This window comes from Eleginops maclovinus, chromosome 3 (genome assembly GCF_036324505.1).
Source record: "Eleginops maclovinus isolate JMC-PN-2008 ecotype Puerto Natales chromosome 3, JC_Emac_rtc_rv5, whole genome shotgun sequence".
In the NCBI taxonomy this organism is placed as follows: Eukaryota; Metazoa; Chordata; class Actinopteri; order Perciformes; family Eleginopidae; genus Eleginops; species Eleginops maclovinus.
The window spans coordinates 12,848,257-12,872,487 of NC_086351.1; the positions used below are offsets into that span (position 1 = coordinate 12,848,257).

Consider the following 24,231-nt stretch of genomic DNA (forward strand, 5'->3'; position numbering starts at 1 on the left):
ATCACGTATTGTTGATAAAGAAGGAATTCATTTTTCATTTCAATTTCATTTAAATATGCCGTCATCACACACTCTGCCTCCCCTACATAAAAACAATAGAATATGTATGACGGCTAAACAGACCGAGCTTAATACAACTAACTATACAATACTTGTTGATTATTGTATGATGACAAAGGCTGATTCGTTTTAATTAGTCAACAGTTATATAAAACGTACTAATTTTTTTTTTTTTACAATAACGCACACACGCATTAGGCTTTATAAGAGGCTACTACAGCCCCAAGGATTTGACAATAAGCTACCTTTCACTTCGAAGGCAAAACGTGAACGAGAAAACGCTTTGTTGCAACAGACGCGAATAAGAATTAAGGGCAAGTTAGAACAAGAAGTAATCAGCGGTAAGACGTAACACCCGTATCTTTTCTTGTGTAACTAAGTTTTCGACTAAATGCATTCAGCTTTTTACTGATGTATGTTGGAGTGCCGCCAGTGCTACATGCTATCACGAGCACCAAAATGCACATAGTGTAAATATGCACAACATATGTAGAAACACACATTGGCTAAATGCAAAGCTTATTACCAAGTGTTAAAGAAGCTAAACGTTAAGCGATAGGAATGAAGCGAGCACAGCAGATGACGTCAGGATATGTGTGTTTATGTGTGTATGTGTGTGTGTGTGTCAGTCTGCTGGAGGCCCGAGACCAAAGTGTGCTCTGTTTGCTGTACCTATCAAGCAGATGACAACACAGCTCTTAACATACAGTGCTTAATGGACTTTTTACGGGTTTGTCTTGTGATCGCTTGACCTATGGCACCTTGGCCCCTCAGTGGCTCTTTGCAAACTAGATCAGAAACATGCCGCCCTCCAGGTCTGGTCTTAGTGGGGATAGAAATGCGGTCCACATCCCAGAATCACTCATGCCGGCTGCATCGTGCAACACTCGGTTAGGACTTCGTGTCATAGTTGTGGAATACAATCCATTCCAATATTCCTTTGAGAAAAATTTGTGCTGGATATTAAATACCATGTTCAAAGTTGTTGCGTCCTGTTAAGAACAATACGCAGTTTTGGCAGCGTGTGTTTCGGTCGAGCAACACGCATCTCGCCGCTGCATCTGCCCAGCAGCCAACCTCTGCTCTCGTTGTATCATGACTACTGATTCTGTGGGATACGATTCAAACCACAATATTTGGGAGCTTTAAACACACTTATGTTTAGAGAAAACGGAGGAAACACTGAAGGGGTGTTCTCAAACAAAACATTTGGAATTTAATTGCTCTTAGCCAAAATTATATCCTTCTTCCTCTGTGTCTGAGGTTTAGCTGCATTTGAATGCAACTTTATGTACTGGATATATTCATTCATTGAAGCTGTGTTCATGAAAAGTTACTCTTTGCAGTCCAAAAAAAAAAAAGTATGGCATTACTGCAACAAATCAGCAATTACAAAAAAAAAAAAAAAATGTGCTGCTTCCAGTTGTTCTACAATATGGTAATCTGTCATTTAATCTAACATCCAATCCAGAAATTGAAACATAACTGACATTTAAAAAGAAAATGGCTAAATGGTCAAGACATCACAATTTGCCTTTATTTTCTAACAAGATATAATATAACACTCTTACCCCAAAGTAACATTTCCAATGTCAAGAGCAGAAAAACAAAAAACAGCAAAATGAAGAAATGATCACGAACAATTGATAAATATAGGAGGACTAAACCGGGATTGCAAAAGTTTAACGTGGACAGAGCTATGAGTTTTCTTCGTAACACCATTCCCAGGGGAGTCTGTGCATTATGAGTAAGATCTGCAGAGCTGCTGCTGCGCGACAGTTGTTATGTTCTGGGTCCTCTGTATAAATGACAGTTGACTTGACTAAAACTGAAAAGGAGTGTAGTACATTAAAAAAGCTAGATCACACAGGAAACAAGATTTTCAAGAGGAGAGAAGTGCTAACATGATCAGCTGTATTGGAGCTCTCTTTGCTTCATGTCTCACAACTTTGAAAAAGAAAGTCCTCGGGGCAAAATGCACCCTTACTACGCTATGTTAGTCCTGTGCAGGGCCAGGCCTGGTAAGGCTGTGGACGGGGTGGAGGCTGACATTACTGGCCCTCCTCCTCACGCAAGAACTGGAATACAGAGGAGAAATCTTTATTGGCATAACCGCGTGCGCACATCATACGATACATCTGATGGGCTAAGGAGCCGAGAGGAACAGGCGTCTTCGTGTTGGTGGCTGTGTTCTGTGCTAGGCCTAGATCCTGTAAAAGAAAAGAAAACTTACATTAGAAGTATTAACGGAGCTGAAAATTAAACTCTAAAACCAAAACCACGAGTCCATACACCACAGAGAAATGTTCTCTATGTTGTGATAATATGGGTTTGATTCACTTTCAGGAGGGCTGAGTAGTTCACTGCATCATTTCAAGTGGTTTGACCTAGGAGTTTTGTTTTTTTAACAGCCTCACTTAAATCCCTATCACATGCGCGGCATATGGCAAAGAAATTACTTCCTGACCGACTTATTCTAACCTGGTTTCATTCATAGACCGGTCATGAAGAAACAGGTATATTTATGAATGCATTTGTGTATATTCTTGTCGAAATTATTTGGTCTTATGGAGATAAACTGTTTCTCTATACTAATTAGAAATAGCAAAATATAAAAAGGCATAAACATCATTTATTTGTTGATATTTGCAATGTAAAAACCTAAAGATGAAATGACATGGTAACACTAATGTTAAAACATGTTTGCAGCCTCAGGAAAAGAAGCTCAGAATAACGCAATGTGTCGTTAAACTGACCTTAGCCATCAGCTGGGTGCCAAAGCCTCCCTGGTAGTTATTCCCAGACGGGACACCCTCCATGACTCCAGGCACGGGGTTATAGGTGTCACTGGACCAGCACCGCCCTGAACTCATGTTCAGGATCTTGGCCAACAGTTTAGGATCAAGCCCAAGTCTGAGAGTGAAGGCAATTTTCATGTTACTTGCACAAAGTGTATCAGGTTACTCATGTACAGCAATGATTTAAAATTACCATATATCATTTATTTTATTTGTAACCCAGAGAGAGTTCACCTGATTCCCAAGTTCATAGTTTCGGAAGTCCCAATCATTCCAATGGCCAGAAGCATGTTGTTACAGATTTTAGCAGCCTGTAATGAAATAACTGTATGTTAAAGTGGAAAAAAACTGAACACCACTGCACTCAAATGTTTGATTTATTCAACTGACAATAGACCAGCAAGTCTACACAAACTCAAACTACTACCTGTACACCTGAAACTCATGACCCACCTGTCCAGTTCCAACCTGGCCGCAGTACACCACATTAGCTCCCATGCAGGTGAGCAGCTCTTTGGCTGCAGTAAATTCCTCCTCTGCTCCTCCAACCATAAAAGTCAGTTTTCCCAAACTGGCAGCACCCTACACCTAGGAACGCAAAGTTGTGTTTATATACAATGAACCAAGCGTACACATGCAGAGATGGTTATTAAACAGGGACTTACTCAAAGTTACCTTAGTTGAAATGCAGTGCAACAAAGTTAATTGAAAGCATTCAAATGAAAGTCTCGCTCGTTTAGCAAACAGTCTTCTTAAAGTTGCTGGAATAGCACCAACCATACTTTACATTTTTATATGGATATCAGTCACATCAACTTCGAATTTGGTAACACAAACACATCATTTAGACTTTGCATTTGAAGCCAATCCTAGTATAAGGATGCAGTGGGCAGATGTTGCTGGCACCTCTCCAGTTCCCAAGCTTAGTCGTTACAGCCTGAACTACTGCTGCCACCATTATTTATGAATTATTTTAAATAAACACATGTATGGACATGCTTTTCGATGGAGAAAAGCGTCTGTTTTCTTTAGAAGTTTTGAACTACTAGGACAAAAACATATACAAACAAAAACAAAGTACTGCAAAGTCGATTACTGCATGTCAAAGTCAATCCCTTGCTAAGATTGACCAATGGCCGTTTCTGGATTCATCATTGCACATTAATACATTTTACACTCCATGTTTACCTGAAGGCAGCGTCAAATGTAATGAGACATACTTTTTATTGATCCCAGTTTAAAGAATCTCCCAAACTTGGATTAATCAAAAAAAAGTATATCTTATTACATTTGTGGCTGCATTCAGGTTGCAACATGGAGTTAATAGCTTATAAACGTACAATAACCAGGTGCAAGACACATGGGAGGCAAGAAATAAACCAACATACAGTTACAGGTTACAGGAAGCCAATGGACAGAAGCCAAGATGAGTGTTAAGAGTTTCCCCTCCCCCAGTCCTCATGAGCAGTCTGCAAGCAGCACTACATCCTGACTAGAATCAAGACTGACTGTGTTGTTGTGGACAGGTGGGAGTCACAACAGACCAGCTGAAACATTTGCAAAAGCATCCGTAAAGGCTTTAAAAATGCTTGCAGAAGAGTATTTATTTTTAATAAATGTATTGAGGAAAATAACAATTAGCCCACCATGTATAAATGTCAAAGACAGATTTCTGATAAGTTCTTTGTCTAATGCTCACAGACAAGTAGTGTTGGAAAATGGAAAAGACAGTTTTTGGGATTAAAAAAAATCTGCACAACACTGAAAGCTGTTGGTGTATGTCTTGTCCATAAGGTGAGATTCAGTACCCCATAATTAAATAGTTACTTTCTTATAAATGTAGAACACAAATGTAGCAATTAACAAATAAAACATCATATCGTTAAAAGATATTTTAAGTATCGGTAATTCTTAATGTCCTTTCTAAAGCAACTGAAAAACAAAGTTACAACACACCCTCACAGCACAAAATCTAGTAAGACCTGTACAATATCCAGCTCACGGTGATGCATACCAAAGCTGTTAGAAAGCATGTTTGTGACATTTTTTGAGTACAAGCATTTCTTTCAACAGAAAAAACTTCATGGACAAATTCAAAGTGAGAACTAACACCTGAAACTGAAGAAGTCCCACTTCAGTATCGAGATGAAGAGAGACATTTTGAAATTAACAAAATACTTAACTGGCAGGTAATTTAGTCAAACGTACCTCAAACACCGGTTGACAACTTTAACCTCGAGTAAAGTAAGTGTTCCATTCTGAGGAATAAGGACAAAAAAAGATGGCCCTCTTCTCATCTAGTCTTTACATTTTTTTCACACGAAGGAACGACTACCAGGCGCATGCTGACTTAATTATGTCCCCACCACCATGTCTGCTTTTACGTTTAAACTTTAACCACACTGGATTAAATGGTCACTTCCACATCATTGTATTTGTTTTGATTTTTTTGACCACTGGAGATCTTCAAGAAGTTTAATTTAGGTGATTGATTTGATATAGAAAAGTATGACAAACACTTTAGTTGGCACCGGTTAATCTGCCGGCACCACACACATACACAAGTTCAAGGCGGAAAGCTGGACAACTTTAATCCATGTGCAGTACCACAGGAAGGAAGGATATAAATCATTACTAATCTTTAAGGCCGGGCTATAAAATGGACCAAAATGTATTCAAAGAAAGTGGCTTTCTTGACGTTGACTATGCCAAGTTCAAACAAACTGTGTTTCTGTCTGGACCCCCAAGAAGGCCAGAGAGCACACACACGTTACAGCAGGAACATTTGTGCAGGCAGAAGCCGCCCCTCCCTCTGCCGCCCCTCCCCCTCCCTTTGTATAGAGGCTGGTGATGCTCTTTGTGGATTTGCCACCATCACAAAAATAAATGTTGAACAACTGATCTCTATTGACAGTTCAACTTGAATTAACATTAAGGCAGTTGGGAAATTACATTTATGTATCATATGTACAATACATAAACTGTAATACACATCAGACCTCACGAGCACTCAAGGTGGATTGTTGAATGTACTTTTCGAGTAATCCAGAGTGAAAATAACTACTTGATCAATCAAGCAGAAGAAAACCAATTGGTTTTTTTGATAACGGCTAAAAAGTGGTAAAGTTAAATTTTAAGGTAAAAGGACAAAAGACTCCCTTGTTCCAGAATATTTTCTGGTTCAAAGAATATCATAATAGTTAACTAAATATCTTGTGACGGATAGGACTGTTACAAAGAGTTAATTGACTAATAGGAAACATATTTTATGATTGTTTAATTTTTTTTATTCAAAACGGCAGGAACCTGCCATTTTCAGCCTCCCAATTTTGGGATTTTCAGCTTTTCTATGTTTCATATCACCTAACCTTGAATGTCTGTAAGTTTTGGCCTGATGAAAAAAGACATCACCTTACTGGAATAGACATTTTTCTATTTCAAATTTCACTGAGCAACAATTATTGGATTCATCTGAAAAATAATGATCTGATTCATCTATGATAAAAATGTTGATGAATAAAAAACGATTTCATCATAGCCATTTGCTGGTATCTTATAGTCTACCCGTATAATCAAGGAAAATAGGGTTGATATGTTGATATTGAAATTAATTGCTAGTTGCAGCATAAAAATAATATAAAGTTGCATGTTGATTGTAAGTATGCAAGTTGTAAGTAAATAAACTTTTCAGCCGATTAAGTATGCTCCCAAAATAATCAAAGCTTAGTTGCTATAGTTTATCGAATCCCTCAGTGTTTGGTCAAGTGTGTATTTCAGTGAGGGTTAAATGAATATTAGAGACTCAGTATGGCACAACACAGGCAACAGTTCTAGGTTGCACAATGACAATTAAGCTGAATCAACACCTCTTATAAATGTTTTGAACCCAAACTTACATTACAGCCTTGAGAAGAGTAATGTATGCAGAACCTATGATAACTTGACAACCATGTGTATGTATTTCAAACAGTGAATTGAAATAGATATTATTCGGCATATATCGTGATCATAAATGTATATATTTACCTCCTGATACAGGTGCATCCATAAAAACGGCACCCATCTTCTCAGCTGCAGCAGCCATTTCTTTTGAAACAGAGGGGTCGATGGTGCTGGAGTCGATGAGTAGGGAGCCTTTCTTTATCTTTCTGTTGAAAAACGTTCAGGAGTTAGAGCCTGACATAAGTGTTTGAGGTGATTATGTACATATTGAAAGAGAAAACCAAAGTGTGACCTACTTAAGAATGCCATTTGGTCCAGTATATGCATCTATGACATTGGGACTAGAGGGGAGCATGGTAATAATTCGGTCCGCCTTGTCTGCTACCTCAGCAGGATTATCAACAATCTGAGAAACCACAAAATCACAAAGTTAGAAAAAAAGCAAACAGGTGAAAACTGTATAAAAGTTCAAATCAGTTGGAGAGCACTCACCTGTGCGCCCAGCTCTTGAACTTCCTTGCAGGACTCCGGGAACACATCGGTAGCAACAACCGGGTATCCGTGGTTTAGTAAGTTCTTTGCCATTGGGTTTCCCATATTGCCCAGACCAATAAACCCGACCGGTGTCTTAGAGGCCATAGACCTTTCAGAGACTAAAAGATAATGTCCAAATAAATCAATGATAAGACAAAGAGTCATTTTTACATGAATGATGAACATTAAATAATTTCCCGCTCTATCATTATTCGAAATGCCAACTCTTTATGTTTCAGTTTGTTAATAATTTAAAAAGTAAAACATTTTCTACAATCCAATCGATGCCAACATTTTTCAGATGTTATGTTTAAATTTAATTTAAGTAAAGTATTTCCATTGCTATTACCCTTGAGTGCCAAAGTCATCTAATTTCAAGGTTTCAAGGTTTCAAGGTTTTATTTGTCATATGCACAGCAGATACAGCGTATATGTTGGCAATGAAAATCTTATGTCGCGTGCTCCTCCAACAACATAAGATTTCATTAATTCATTAATCTAAAAGGCACTACACTTTAAATGTTTATTTAGTTATTTGATAACAGAACCTTTTTGGACAAGCATGTATATTTCATTGTAGCCCAAGTACAAATAAATAAATCCAGGAAATAAATTGATACATGGAGGTCAAACACTAAAGACGAAGCTATTCTGTGACTGTTTGACTACATTTCGTTCAATCACAGACTACATCTTACAACAAAAACGCTGTGTTGTGTAGGTACATGATAAGGGCAAGGATATATATGGATTGTTGTTGTTTTTAAGTAAAAACGTTATGATGTTTGGATTGATCCGCTCATTTTTTAAGTGGCTGGACAGGGCAACCTTCAACTTTCTCCTAAAGGACTGACATTACATAATGTGCCTTAAAAAAAAAGACAGGACAGAATAGGACAGAAGAGAATATGCCAACAATTGTCCTGCCTGAGGCGTTTTTAAATACTGCATTAGACAGCTTTCACTATAAGCACGTAGCTCAGGCACGCACACAACACTTATTTTCAACAGAAAAGCCTCTTCGCCAATCACAAGTAAGGTGAACTGACGCCTCCAACAGCAGCAGCTAAACACAGAGTAGCGAAAATGAACTCAAATATTTCAAGCAAAGTGGTGTTTCCATGTCACAAAGAGCGTTTAAGTAACATAAAGAGCTTCTGAGGTGAGCACAGAGACGTGCACATTACGTACAAGGTGTAAGTGTGTTCTGCTTACCGAATGCAAAGTCAACATGCTTGCAAAACCTCCCAACTAGGAGCCGAGACCCTCTCAACACAGCGGCCATGCTTCTTTTCCTCTTGACCTTACGTATGACGTAATAGTACGTACATTAATGACACTGTCTCTGGCCAATCAGAAATTAGATCTGCGCACACGACCTCCTGAATTCAACCAATAAACTGATAGGGAGGGTCTGGGACTGACGTGTTTCCGGTTTTACTGATGCGTTACATGTCTTTAATACTATTCATTTACAATGTAAAGAAATGAGATGACTACTGCTCATATGACTTTCTGGTTAAGACCATTCTTGTTTCAGGGACATTTAGTATTGACAAATCCAACTTATGTCATTAGGAAGTAATAGTGCAATATGCAAGATAAGAAAGAGAGGATAAGCCATAGCTGATTTTCAGAGGAGAGATTAAGACGTTGAAGCAGCACAAACACAAAAATAAGTACAGATAGAGTAGGAGTCATTGAAAAAATAATAATTATAATAATAATAATAATAATAATAATAATAATAATAATAATAAGTACAAGAATAGAAACTATACAACTTTACCATAGCAGTTAAAGACAAAGTTATGAGGTATGACTTGTTAAAGTGACCAGTTAGGAATTAAACTAGCATAATATGATTCATATTGTATAATAATGGAATATATTATATTGTGAAAAGTAATGATACGTTGCATTGTCTGTATGAATATAGAAAAGTATACATATAAATCACTGTAAATGTTGTAACACAATATCTCATTAACATAGTTTAATATGATTGTACAGTATAGCATGAGGTTTAGATGGAGTATAAGCTGCAACGTAAAAAAAAAAAAAAAAAAATAATAATATTAATCTTTATTACGTAACACAAATAATAACAATGCTTAAACTTTATTTTAATACTCGAACAACTTTTATGCCATACAAAAATATATTTGTAATTGATTTTTAACAACATCATGGTCTGTATTTTGTAACTTTGTTTCGATGTCTGCTATTTCAGATTATTACAGTGTGTATTTTTTTCAGACGGGTGGGATTCCCAGGCAGGTCCCCTACCCGGAAATGACGTAATGTTGTTATTATTCCAGGAAGAGGGCACGGGAAAGCACTGAACTGCGTCAACAATTGTTGTAAAGATACATTCGGATTTCAGCTGCTGGTAATCATGGCATCTGGGTATGTTTAACGTTTATTTTATACATATAACTTATTATACGTGTTCTTGATACTCTGTCTTGGCGTGGCCTTTTAGAGGGTAGTTGAAGAGATAGCTTTGCTATCTTGTTTACGTTGCTAACCTTGTCCTCCAGCTGATAGCATGGTGCTCTCTAGCCAACGGCTCTTTTCGTTGATGGCATTGTAACTTTTCCCAACTAACGATTTGTTTAATAGGGCTGAGGTTATATATTGCTCGGTAGTCTTAACACCAAATGTCTCTTTGTCTAGAGGTTACGATGTCGTCCATTAAATGATGTAACTAATGCTAGCTCGCTAGCTACATAGCTTGCTTAGCCACCATGATTGCTGTTTTCACATTAGGCCTCGCCTCGATACGTTAACTTGCATGTGTCTGTTGATAACAGCCATTACCGTGGAGTTTTATTTAGCGTTATATATTCGGTAACGCTGTAGATATCATTAGTGTTCAGCGTTTCCGATCATCAGAAGAGCGTGTTGTGACTGCCACAGGCCCAATTACGTAGTAGTATATCAGCTGAGGCCGAAATGGTGGATCCACCCTGAAGAAGAACTAACGTCAATCATCACTGGCTTTCAGTGTTAAGTTTCGATAACGCTTACTTTAAACTAGAACAGTCTTTCTCTGCTCTCATCTAATTCGTTGTGACTGAGGTGACACTAGGACAGTCTTTATTGTTGAAATACCTTAAAAGAAAGTAATCTTAATGACATAAAATATGTAATAATACTATGAGAACTTAAAGTAAAATGATCTTTTCAAACAATGACTCAAATAAGAATGAATGTCACATATTATAACAAATAAACGTTTGAACATGTATCAGGGGTACGTTTTGAGTAGCAAATGTAGTCTGGGAAATGTAATAAGTTCAAATATATTCAAATAAATTCTATTTTGATATCCCCATATCACAAATTTGCATCAGGGGATTATAACATTTCAGCATACATCATCCTTTGTTCTTCTCATGCCGCTATTGGATAAGAAAAAACAAATAAGAATGTGATTATGGGGAAATAGTATAGTAAAAGTTAGAAGGATTAGAAATATATACACTTGAGTTTATAAGGAGTTTATTAGAGTTTCATACTATTTCTACTTAATTGGTAGTAATTCAATGTTATTAACACAACTGACAATGGGTTTATTTTTTCTTATCTTAAACAGTTTCCCCTTTGACATTCTGGAAAGAACCTATAACCTCAATTGTGGAGACACTGTCATATAATAATTTCATGTCATTGGTGTTATCAGCTTTGTTTTAGCAATCATTGACAAACACATGAGCTGAAGTGAACCAAATACAATGCCAATGAAAGGTATAAAGACAGGCACCATTACTACTTAGGGTGTGAGATAAGTTGTATGGATGTAGCTACAGCACCAGCCAGTTCCAATGATCATCCATCATTTGTTAGAAGTGATAGTTCATGTCCTTGTACATTTTGCTGTATTGAATATTGACTGGGTTTCCCACTGACAGAGTACCATTTTGCTGGTCATATGACAACATCGTCCTGTTGGCAAACTTGGGAGTTTTGATGACTCATATCTTAATAAGGCATAGGTTAATTAACCAAGGCTAATCTACAGCCCCACACCTAAAAAAGAAAAAGACATGGTTTTAATCTGACATTCCTTTGATTGGGATATGTCATCTGTATTTGCTAATTTTATAAAGGCATATTTCATCACAAAAATAAACCAAATAAATCAGTTATCTTTTACTCTCAAATACTACCTATTTTTCTGAACAAATCTAAGGCTAGTCAAAGGGAATTTTGGGTATAATGGTGTTGGTCATGATCTTGTGTCGCCACCAGTGAGAAGTAATCTTTGTATCCTATACACAAATGATATGACTCAAAATTTAGGTTAGTTATTTCCCTGTGCTGGTCGACATTCATGAAAGCTGTTATGAGTGTCCGAGAGTTTCCTGTGTTTGAGTGTAATAAGAAACAACGCACTACCGCAGATTTGGAAGGCAAATAGTTGAACAAAGATTTTAATATGGGTGTGGTTTGAAACGCAATACTATAGCCTTGAATAAAGTTTAATGTCTGAAAACTCATCATGTTCTGAATATTAAAATAGCTTAAATTGAGGACATTTTTCCATCTTAATAGCAATGTTATAGTGCTTGATTTCAAATGACATTAACTGTCAACTATACAATTGATAATATTACATTTCATTTAATAACAACATAAAATCATGTTTGATCCTCAGTATTACATTTTCTCTTGTTGTATAGAACTGGCTTTGTCATTCGTTGTAAAGAGAGGTATTTTGGTTGTTTATTTGATTATTGTTCTTTTTAATCACATATTTTGTTTCTTATCTCTTGTAGCCACTGCTAAGTGATTTATGGCACTGTTCCTGGACGGGACTTCATTAAACAACAACATGGACACATCAAACTTTGCCCATGTCATCTTCCAGAATGTGGGGAAGAGTTACATGCCCCATGCTGCACTGGAGTGTCACTTTACGCTGACGCAGTTCATCAAACCAAATCCAAAGGACTGGGTTGGCATATTCAAGGTGACTAACCCTCTTCAATGTATTATGAAAGCCTTGGACAAAACTGCAGTATATGCATAATTAATAACATTATGTGTTCGAATGATTACAGCCTTTGATTTATTGGAGTCTCCAACATACTGATAACTCCATTTGAAGAGGGGAGCAATGACATTGTGGTTATTTACCCATGAATTTAAATCTAACACATTAGTGCCAGTAAACACTTCACAGCTATGTTTCAAGATTTTTATTTAAGGTTTTACTGAAAATGTAGAAACCAACTATTAAGTCAGTAGTGAGAACAACTAGAATTATGCAGCTATTATAGTGCTTATTTGGAAGAGGGATTGGAGCGATTTCAACCCCTTCACACACTTTAGTACCCCACATGGATCTTGTTATAGGAGGACATTAAATCCAATACAGTGGCAGTCATTTGTTCAAGCCTCATCTCTAGTGAATCTCGGTTGGACACGGAAGTATATGCTGACAGACTTTTCTAGTCCAGCATGCTTTTTATTCCCCGGAGATAAGAAGGAAGCTGAAATTAATTCACATCATAAACCAAATCCAACAAACAGCTTTTTGTGTTTATGTTGCATTCTGCATTATACCCTTAGAGAGCACTTATTCTTATTAGACAAGTTGTTTCAACTTGGCTGAACATGAGACATAAAAATGTATATACGTATTTGTAACAATGATGAAGGCCCTATATTTACACTCTGTCTGCAAAATAGGTCAGTGGTGAATATGCTTAGTGCGTGCTATTCATTATACGTTGGTAGATTTATGAAATGTATTTTAACAGCGGTGTTTTCCAAGCTTCACTTAGAAATGAGGTCATGTTAGGCTACTCGAGGAGGATCATATAATGTTTGGAGGCTGTTTAAGTACCGGATTCAGCAGTCTTTTGTAGCTGGATGCCACATCCCATTGTGTTTTAGCCTTAAGCTATTACCAATTGGCAGTATACATCTTAACATTACCAATTTCTTGAGCCTCTAAAACACAGAGCTGAGCTGGAATGGGCTGAGGGTAGGATCGTAAATTGTGTAAATGTTCCTGGCAGTGCTGACAGATGAGAAGTTCAGTGCCAAGTTTTTAGGTTTGTTTGGGTAGAGATAACCTGGATACTCTGTGCATCATTGTAGGCTCCTTACTGCATCTTTAGTTGCTACTGGCTCCCGGTCAAACAGTGCATTGCTACCACTCGATATGCTTTTGATATGAATATAATTCATGTTCCAGATATATCTATTGAAAGGGGGTAGTTCTGATTGTTTGAAGTGGGGATGTATCAGGAGTCAGTATATTACTTACAGAAGATCACGCTCGACACAGCCCCAGTTTAGAGAAGCAAAAGCTAAATCCTACTGCTGTGGACAGAGGCAGTGGCAAAACACATTTTAGCCACATAATAGAAAAGAACACCTTGATAGAATATCTAAAAAGAGATGCGGTCTTTCAATGTTGCAACATTTACCATACTGCATTTTTAAGGCATGCTGAGCTTCATGGAGAAATGTTGTTGGGACAGGTTGTCACAGTGGCCGAGGAAAAAGCAAGCACAGCTTTATAATTAAGCTGTCTTCGAGAACAACCTCTCTTTGTGATTAATGAACAACTCTTTCTTGAATTTATACACATAGACAATACATAACCTCCTTCAGCAACATTGCCACAGGCTTCAGTCAGCTTTCTTGCAGGAGTATGACTTTACTGGAATGCTCTTGAATAGTGATGTTTAAACTTCACTATGGTCTCACATTATCACAGCTTGTATTTTGAGATTTTACTTCTGCAAGTTGCCTGTGTTATCGCTTCGGTCACCAGTCCAGTTTTTATTGAGGCTCTACACCGTCTCTACCTCCTCTTCTTCCCCTGTTTATACACATTGCAGACCGCTCTGTTGTAAGTGAAAGAGTTCCTCTCAGAGTTTTCACCCAGCACCACCTCTGCTGCTCTAATGAGTGGACTGGTAAGGGCTAGCCTTCAGTAATGACACTCTCTAACTAGGTGCATGTTTTAATTGCTTCCTGTTCTTTACTGCTGGGGGCTGGAACTGCACTGGTAACAATTGGGGCTTTTGGAGCACCTTCTATCTCTGGCTCTGATGAACACTTGCAGTATTGTAGCTGTAGGCTGTTTGTACACAGGTGAGAAAATAAACTAGCCTGATAGTGAATAAGCCTATATACATCAAAGCAACTTCTGTAAGGATAAGTGTGATCTGTCTGCATGAATATTAAAATATAATCTGGGAGAAACACACAAGTAAATCTATGTTCAGTTGCAGAGGCTGGTGTGAAATGCTGTTTTGACTGGGCTTGTTGTGGATGCACGTGTGTGCGTCTGAGTGTGCAAACACCGAAAGCCAGCCAGCTCGATGTGACTCTGATTTTGTTTGACAGTTTTATGGCACCGGGCTGAAGTTATGGATGTATTTTCTGTACTCCCCCCTCATCAGCCATCAGTTAACAACACTTAAAATATGTGTAATTACATTTTGGTTTTCATTTTCAAGTCACCTATGCATAACATTTTCACCTATTTCCCTCTTCCGGTTAGAAGTTAGTTGTAGCTACATTTTTCACAGTTGTGCTTGCTCAAGAGCCGGGTCACATGCACAGGGTTTCAGGAGTTTCAGTGGTTTACAGAAATTATATATTTTTTCCAAGTAGGCATGGTGTGACACTATCATCCAAACTTAGATTAAAAACCCCGTAATTACTGTAATAAGGCAGTTTGAGATCTTTTGGAGGTGGCGCTGTGTGGATTCTAGGAAGTCTCCTTGTTAATTCTCCATTGCTATTATCCTACACTGATGTGGTGAGAGCGTCCGGTTGAAAGTATTCCCCACAATGTCTCACAGGTTGGTTGGAGCACAGCGAGGGACTATTACACATTCTTGTGGTCGCCTCTCCCTGAGAACTATGAAGAAGGCACCGCAGTCAACCGAATAGTGGTGTTTCAGGGTAAGATCATACCATGGCTTTATATGACTTTGACACATTTCTATAACCGCATATCAGAGGATTGTTAAAACACACTGAATCACTAGTTGCAGTTAAATAAGAACCTTTCCCTTACAGATCTGTGTTCTAGGGTAAAAAAAATGTGTATGTGTTTTTTTAATCTGTGATACTACTTTTTATAAAGTAATAGAGGATAACATGACCTGAGAAAGATGTGTCTTATTTGTTTTTATTATTCAAACACACATCATCCCAAATCTATGATCCACATCATTCAAGTTCAACACATATCCATCCCAAAGTTATAACTGCATTTTGGAATTACTTTGGAGTAAGTGTGCAGTTTAGTAAAGCTAAGGACTGGGGTTAGTTTAGGCTTGTAGATGAGTATCTCTTTGGCTTTTTCTGTGCATTTTTTTTACTGACTGGATGTAATCCTTCCCCAGGATATTATGTGCCCAATGATGATTCCGAGTTCTACCAGTTCTGTTACGTGACCCACAAAGGCGAGATCCGGGGAGCCAGCACGCCTTTCCAGTTTCGTGCCAACAGCCCTTCAGAGGACGAGCTGCTGACCGTGGAGGATGAATGCAACTCTGACATCCTGGTGGTCACCACCAAAGCTGGCTACCTTGAGGTATAGCATGACTTTGCATTGGGTGTTTAAATCTTTCATTATCTCACCGTTTATTTATCTGGATTCTTGGGATCTCAATTTCAACCAAAATTAATTATTGATCCCGAATCTATTCTCCACTCAGTATAGAGGTGCTGTTTCAGGATTTACTCCAAATTATGCAATGAAAGCTGAGGAAATTATGATTAAAATTATGGAGGACACACAGAGAAAAACATTAAGGTTAAGGTTAGTTTATTTTTAAGGCGCCTTTTTAAGACACAAATGCAATTCAAAGTGCTTTTCATAGGGTGTGAACAGATAATAATTGGACTATAGGAATATTTTTTCTTGCACACATACACACCTTTTTCCTAAAGTGTTTTTAGTACGTCCCAATACTCACTGACCTTAAGGCATACAGAAAATATAACTGCTTGTTGCATAAATACAATTAAAAAGGCTAAGCTTGACTGTCTGTTGGTTTGTCAGAAGATTTAGCAGTGCTTCTCAGTACTACAGTGTTCTCAGATCTTATGCTGCTTTCCCATCCAAAACTTCCACAAACATTTCTAAGTTCATATTAGTTTGGTAAGGAACTGTCGTACAATGGTGAACAACATTATATACTACTTGAGAATGAGGATTATGGGAACTTATACCTCTGCTATTTTTCCTCCTGCGCAGCAAAAGGTGGAGGAAGCCCAGAGAGAGAAAGAGGTGATGGTCAAAAACATGACGCTCCTGCAGCATGAGAAGGAGCAGCTGGAGGTTGAGAAGGAGACTCTGCAGAAGGAGTGTGAGCAGGAGAAGGAAACCTGTGCCCAGCTGAGAACAGAGAGCCAAGTAAGCTGAGGACAGACTGAGTCATTTTCAGAGCTGATAGTAGTTCCTTCAGTGGAGGGGGGAACATGTTTGTTTCTGTTGTGAAGGTTTGGTCAGTTAATCAAAAGGCCTTGTTGCTTTGTATGTTGCTGGTTTTTGGTTTTTGAATAAGCAGAACATGTTGCTGAATTATATGATTGATGCTCTTTTCTATTTCTTGTAGTTATTTTAAAGACAGTTTTATATTCGGCCAAACAGTCTCTTAGCACCCCCTAGCGAAAGACTACAAATATGCAGAACCAGCCAAACTTGTGATCCACTCAAAGAATATAAATCAAACTCTGACAGATATGAACGTCTTTATTATCAAAGTTGTAATTCTGTTTTTATAGCCTACCATTAAGTTTTAAACGCAGTCTCAGTAATAATTCATAATACTGTCCTGTACCATAAATCTGCTGGGTTTAAAACAGCTTTCAGATGAAAACATGATCACAGATTTTGTGGCTGTTAATTTTATGACTATACTTTTATATGTCTTTTTATATGGTGTGAATATAAAGATTCCAAAATTATTCCTATAAAGAAACTGTTACAAAAAATAATTTGCTTTTTTGATGTCATCTTAATGGCATAACGTTCATTTTGATTTATTCTTGCATTTCAACGAGCAAACACTTTTTATGTGTTCTTAACCTTTCCCACGCCATAGCTCAGCATAGCATCAAAGAAATCATATACCAGGAAGCTATCAGTATTTCGTCTCATTAGATTTTAACCCGTAGAGATTTTTCGGCCCACATTTGGATTGAATTATTTATTTTATGATAAAGAAGGATTTATGCCATAATTAGATCTTGCGCATTCTTCTTCCATACTGTACTGGGGCTTTGGTCTTTAAACATTATATTTAATTGTCTCCCAGGAGGTGCAGAATTCTTCCCAGGCCCTGCAAGAGGAGAAAGAGGAGGTGAAGAAGAGGCTGGAGGAGGCCACAGCCAGAGTCATACAGTTGGAGGAGGATCTGATTGGAGTCACCCAGAAGGGCCTACAAAAGGAAACCGAGCTGGACAGGTGAGCTCGGGGTGGAGGGGTTTTCTTACATTCACTGTATTGCTAGCTTCGGTTACATGCATAGTTGCTTGTATGATCGTCACATGTCTCTTTTTCAAGTCAGGGATGGAGGTTGGGAGTTGTTTTCATATTTTTCGCCAGCAGTTTATTTGTTATCTGTGAGTGGTGCATTAAAAACGGCATATACCATATGCTTTGGTCACTCGTTTGTTATTCCGATCACTGAATATGAATATTGACTCATTATTTGGGGATGTACTATTTGGCTAACAATCTGTCTGACTTTTTCTTTAGTCTCAAGGACAGAGTGAAGAAACTCACAGCAGAGAAGGAGACACTCGAGTCTCATCTCAAGAACGAGAAAGATGAGAAGGAACTCTACAAGGTAATGTGCTACTATTTATACCTTTCTTTGCATCAGGGTAAATGCCAACATAGTAAAGATTCATGTAGTGCACTGCTAGGTACTTCATGTCACATGATCATTAATTCAACACGATTGGCTTAGCAGTGGTTTGGTTGACTACTTTGTCAGTGTCAATTTTACCATCTGTGCATTTAAGAATATATTTTGTTATATTAGATTCCCCAATTTGGAGGTTCAGTTAATTGACTTCCCTGTTTCTTTTCCTTTTTGTTACTATTTAGATTCTGTATCCTCTTGCCCACACTTTTAGTCCAAAGAGGGAATGCCTTCTTCTGTTTTTCTTCTGCTCCGTCTGGTGTTTCTGTGCCTTTTTGTTGTGGTTGGCACTGCACAGGAACTGGGAGTGCCACTGTGTCGCCACGGAAATGAAGCCAAAAAAACCCTACCTAATTTAACTCGCAGCATCACACTGGGGCTGTTGCACTATGAAAACTTTACAGGCCTTTCTCAATCTCAGTTTTGTAATTGAGGTCATGCAACATTTACTTTAATAGTCATATGTTCTTTGGTACATGATTGTGATAGGTGTTGTATAAATGTTTTATAACTTCTGTGTGTGTGTGTGCGAACCAGATTCACCTGAAAAACCGAGAGCTGGAGAACACCAAGCTGAGTGCAGAGCTGCAGATGCTGAAGTCTGTGGATGTGAACAAGGAAAACACCATTGCCCAGTTTAAAGAGGAGGTGGGACGCCTGCAGGCCTGCCTTACCGAGAAGGAGAAACAGTACAAAGAGATCCTGGCCAAAGTGTCCCCATTGGTACAAATAATTTAGCTTTAAGGCTTAAAAAAATCACTAGATCTGTCATATAAAGTATTTGATCAAAGCTTATGTAAAAAAAAAAAAAAAAGTAAAGGTAGTTTGAAGAATAGAAACATTATCACACATTTATAATGACTGGAAACTGAACACATGTTTATTTTTTACAGGGAGACATGAAGGCCCTGAAGGAGCAGCTGCGGCAGAAGGAAGAGCAGCTCCACGCCAACAAGCAGCAGTCCTCCTTGTTAGCCGCAGAGTTGAGAGACGCCTCCAGCACCCGTGACCGTACCATGTCTGAACTCTACCACATGAAGCTGGAGGCCGATGCCCTCCGCCAGGCCAAGGCTGAGGCTCAGACACAGTGCTCCCGCCTAGAGCGCCTGGTAGAGCAGATGAAGGCAGAGGCCAAGAAGGAAGCTGTAAGGATTGTTATCTGCTGACAGGCTTTATTGATTCAATTGGCTCTGTCTCATACATTACATTTTCTATAAGAGCTTTGTAAAATGGAAGGTTGTGTGGTAGTTCATGAGCGAGCTGAGAAAACCTCTCTCACAATCTGAATAATAATGAATAGAAAGATAAATAAATCAAATTTTGATGTAAATATTTAAAACTGTTGGTAGGTATTTCAACACAGAAATAGTGGAAGATTATAAATCCTAATATTACCGTCCATCCTTTTGTAACTACGCTGAAGCTGAAGAAAGCAAATGTAATACATTTATTGGTAGGAAGAGCAAGATAATGGAAAAAGCACAGGGTGTTTTATCAGTTCAGTCTTTTGAAGGGCTCAATAGCTCTTTCCATAGTTTGGACTTAGCTAGCATAAACCCCCCCCCCCAAAAAAGCAATAGGAAAACCTCCTCCCTCTGATCAGATTCAGTCTCAGCCTCGTTGCATGCCTTTATTTTGAAAAATGCAAATGTTCCAAGTTTCTTTTATACTGCTACAACTTCCCAGGGGTCTTTGCATGCTTCACATTAGTGTTTTTACTGTCTGATCTGTTTTCTGTTGTTGTTGGCAGGCCAAGGCAGAAGAAGAAGCTGCTGCAGACCCGGCTGTTTTAGCAGAGCTGCAGAGAGAGGTGGAAGACCTGAAGCTGCGGCTGCACATGGCTGCAGAGCACTACAAGGAGAAATACAAGGAATGTCAGCGACTGCAAAAACAAGTGCTCAGACTCTCTGATCAGCAAGGGGTAGGTCCCAGCCGACATACTGTAAACAGAACTGACATAAGATTTCTGTAACACTATCCCATCCCACTGAATATAGGTTAAAGGTCCTTCAGTAATTCTTTTGTCTATTTACAAATTCAATACACTGGAATATATAGCAAAACAACCCGAGATTCATCTTAACACAGGATTACATTACATCATTAAACTCGATTACAGACTTTATTAAATAGACAAATATTTTGTGACATTTCAGAAGCATTTGTGTAGTTTAATGATCCTGTGTGTATATACCTTATGCCTGCGCCAATTTCTTGTTTATTTGTTTCTCGTTTTAATTTAGAGCACATTTTTAACTCTGTTTGTCTGCTGCCTGTAGGACCCGAAGAGATGCTCAGCACAAGAGTTGTCCACAATCCCTGCATCAGTGAGTCCAGACACATCAGTGCCAGGTACGTTATATGTTAACAGTCATACAATGTGTAAAGGCATTTAAAATATTTATTATGCTTAGCCAAACTATCTGACTTGAATTCATTGTCTTTGAAGGAAGTCCAGGTTCTGCTGATCCCATGCTGGAGGCCATCCTCCAGGAGAAGCTCAAAGGCATCAGCAGAGAAGCAACAGACAGGAGTGACAAGTACAGGAAGTACAGGCAGATGCTGCTGGTAAAAAAACAAATAGTTTTTGACGTTTTTTCGGTCCATGTGTCCAGAAATGAGACATTCAAACCCAGCAAAGCTTTTATAAACATTATGCACTATTTGTATTGTAAGATAGAGGAATATGGTGAAAGAGCATTGGTTGAAAATCTGACTGCTCTTCAGGAGGAGAAGGAGCGTAGCTGCATGTTTGCTGATGAGCTGGCCAAGATGGAGGTGAAATTTAAGGCACAACTGAAGACCAATGAGAACATGAAACTGCAGTTGGCAGCTGAGGAAGATCGCTACAAGGTTAGTTCAGACACTTAGCACTGCGGTCCGACGGTTTGCTGTCAGTGATGCTCTGCTGATTCCAAATCAGGTCAGTCTTCGGACACTTACTGCGATTTTACCGCTGAGTATGGCTGGTCTTGCTCAGGGATGGAATCTTTGATGCTATCTCTCCCCTTGAACAGGGCCGCTCAGACAGTGTTGTTTATGAGCAGGCCTATCTGTGAGACGACATTTTACTGCTGTTTATGTCAGACATGGAGACAAGCTCTGTTGGCTCTGAGGAGTCATCTCCAGTTGCCTGGCTAATGCTGTGCTTGGCTCAGAGCAGGCGGATATTTGCTTAGTGTCTCAGAGGAATTCAAACAGGTTGTATTGCTTTGAGCGGTATTGAACATAAATCAGTCCCCTGCAAAGGGAAGCCTTTTATGGCTGTGATCAATTAATGTCAAGCACTGAGGTCTCAGAGTATTTCAATGATGCCGTTTTCAATCAGCAACACGTCAGATGATTGAACATTGAAAATGTCTCCTAATTATTTTGTTTGTGTGTCTTTTGTTAACCTCAGAGCCAAGTGGCTGAGAAGGGACGGGAGCTGAAGGAACTTAAGGACGCACTAGCACTTGTTTTGAAGGACAAGGAAAAAGTTGAGGGGGTAAGTGACAGCTTTCCTTTTCTCTTTTATGGACTTCTTCCACTCTAAAAATTCCTTGAAAAGTGACATTCCCCCTGAAGTTTTGCCTCACCCGATCTGGTCTGTGTTAAATACGCCTCTAATTGTAAAACTAAATGAGTTTTTATTTTCCATTCCATTACTTTGGACCACAGCAAGGTCCTCGTTGACCTAAAATATTGCCTCGAGGTAATTCTCTTACAGCTAAGAGGAGCAGAATGACCCAATTTGAGGTTTAGACTGTAAATTAAAGTGGCGTCTGCAACTAACATCAATAAAACACAGCTCAACAATCCCTTTGAAAATGAGAAGAGTTTCTTTTTTAATGAAGGGCACTAATTAAACTGTTTGTGTGAACGAGAGAGAAACTCATAGCTCAGGAGGTGCTGTGTGATTGTAAGCAGCAATGTATATCTGGAAATACAAGCACGCATGGGGGTAAAATCAAGCAATTAGCTCCTCAAAAACATTTACAATTTTCACATTGGTCTTTGTTTATTTTTAAAAATGTTTATATCCTGCTGTTTCCTGCACAGGAGCTCCAGAAGGGCAGCAGCAAAAAAGGGAGACCAAGTGACCAGTGAGAAAACCAGTTTGGAGAGTATCCAGTCCAGTGTGCCTTTATTCCTGCAGTACCCTGTCCCTTATGCCCAGGATGCCCCCACCCCACTGCTGGTCTCTCAGAGCCCCAGTAAGCTGCATTTTGGGAACCCTTACTCCATGTCAGACTCAAAAGGTTGGTATCCTTTTTTTAGATGGAGTAGCTTTCTCCAGTACCAGTTGCAGAAATAATAGACTTGTATTTACAGTGGATGTGTCTCTGAATTCTCTCCTTGCAGATGAGGGAGATGAGGATTTCTCAGATGACCAGCTGCTGAGGCTGCCCCCTGTTGGCCCACCCTCTTGGGACAGCAATGTGGTGTGTATCCAACCTACCCGCAACCACAGCCGGCCCGAAGGCCACGAGGAGTCAGAGGAAAAGCAAAACAACAACAATGTAAGCTCTGACTCTACTGTCTCTATCCTCTCCCATGCAGATTAATGCTACTTTCCTCCTTTATGCTAAATATTCATAAAAACGTTCTTCCTCAGGGTAATACCAACGAGCAGCCAGCAGCAGCTGAAACTCAAAGCCCATTTGTGACCGACGGACAAACTGCCTTCTGCTTTGATCCCAGGTAACACACCCTCACGTTTCCAAACTCTCATAAATGCCATCCAAGTTTGCCGCACCCTACATTTTCTAAACCTGTGCATTGTAACATGTGTAAAGTGTTTGTTCTGCTACACAACCCCCTCTTGTTGGTATTAGTCAAGCAGCAGGCCACCCACATCGCATCAGACAGATGCTCTTTATGAGCCTGCGCTCCTGGTTTGCCCACATCATCAATGTTTACTAACAGGGGACTTTCTCCCGCTGCTCTTCTTCTGCAGCATGGACATGAAGAGATGTCCGCTGTGTGAGGTCATCTTCCCCCCCAACTATGACCAGAGCAAGTTTGAGGAGCATGTGGAGAGCCACTGGAAAATCTGCCCCATGTGCAGTGAGCAGTTCCCTCTTGACTGCGACCAGAAGGTGTTTGAGAATCATGTGCTCACGCACTTTGACGGCCACACGCTCAACTTCGATTAGAGAAACAGCACATCCGGTCAGCCTACTTCCTGTCGCCACTGAAAAATATCTGCACTCTTTTCTGCATGTAATGGTGTGAAGATCCAATCTTTAGGACTGTACTGACCTTCGCTTTGTTATTTCAACTTAGAGGAATACTTTGAAGTGATGTTACATTAAAAAAACTCATTCTTAATCAGTGTAAATGGCAGGGCTACTGAGGCAACATTTTTTATAGGTTAAAGATTTTCCTTCATTTGGATTCAACGATAATTTAAGGGGAAATGACTGTTGTACCAATATGTATCGACTTTAAAATGACTCAGATCAATCAGACTTCAGGATGTAATGAATCAGGGAAAGAGACAAGTGTTTACCAAACTTACATTTAAAACATCCAACTAAATGGTCCCCCCCCCCCTTAAACATCAATGTACAAGTCATTCGCTCATTCTTTGTAGAAACAGCCTTGGTGCGCTATATGCAGTCAGGTAAAAGTCTTGGTAAATGATAATACAGTATATCATCAGATCATCTATTTTAGAATAATTGAAGCCAATGATATTGTGAACGCCTTTGTGTATGATATAGATTTGTTTTATGTTAGGTTTCCTTTGTTTTGATTTTGAGTATTTAATTGTTTTTTTTGTTGTGTAAGAATCATTAAGAACCTTCATATCGTCAGCTAATCAGTGCATGCTGTGCTTTTGTTAATTTCTTTCTTTTGTTCTTCTCCTTTACAGCTGTAACTTATTTCATTCATAGAAATGTTTCGTTTGTTCGGTGAGTTTCATGTATCTTATAACTAATAAAGTCTGTCTGAATCTGAATCGTGTCCGGACGCAGTTAACCACAAAGGAGTCG

The 24,231-nt window shown here is 38.9% G+C and overlaps 2 protein-coding genes across 2 annotated transcripts; one reads left to right on the top strand and one right to left on the bottom strand.

Annotated features, from left to right (window-relative positions):
- Positions 1-1,575: 1,575 nt before the first annotated feature.
- hibadhb (3-hydroxyisobutyrate dehydrogenase b) lies at positions 1,576-8,653 on the bottom strand. The gene is made up of 8 exons (XM_063879108.1): positions 8,550-8,653; positions 7,293-7,453; positions 7,097-7,206; positions 6,874-7,006; positions 3,312-3,440; positions 3,093-3,169; positions 2,817-2,973; positions 1,576-2,270 (listed from the first exon to the last, which is right to left on the bottom strand). Exons 1-8 carry the CDS (start codon positions 8,617-8,619, stop codon positions 2,112-2,114), a joined length of 996 nt encoding a protein of 331 aa, XP_063735178.1. The 5' UTR covers positions 8,620-8,653; the 3' UTR covers positions 1,576-2,111.
- Positions 8,654-9,623: 970 nt separating this feature from the next.
- tax1bp1b (Tax1 (human T-cell leukemia virus type I) binding protein 1b) lies at positions 9,624-24,197 on the top strand. The gene is given in 19 exon segments (XM_063878984.1): positions 9,624-9,743; positions 12,119-12,312; positions 15,170-15,272; positions 15,719-15,909; positions 16,576-16,734; positions 17,639-17,787; positions 18,082-18,172; positions 18,788-18,973; positions 19,144-19,395; positions 20,001-20,171; positions 20,530-20,602; positions 20,700-20,818; positions 20,978-21,103; positions 21,651-21,737; positions 22,292-22,312; positions 22,314-22,491; positions 22,595-22,752; positions 22,848-22,933; positions 23,190-24,197. Coding segments are annotated over 18 exon segments (2,526 nt in total). The 5' UTR covers positions 9,624-9,743; positions 12,119-12,135; the 3' UTR covers positions 23,389-24,197.
- Positions 24,198-24,231: the final 34 nt, after the last annotated feature.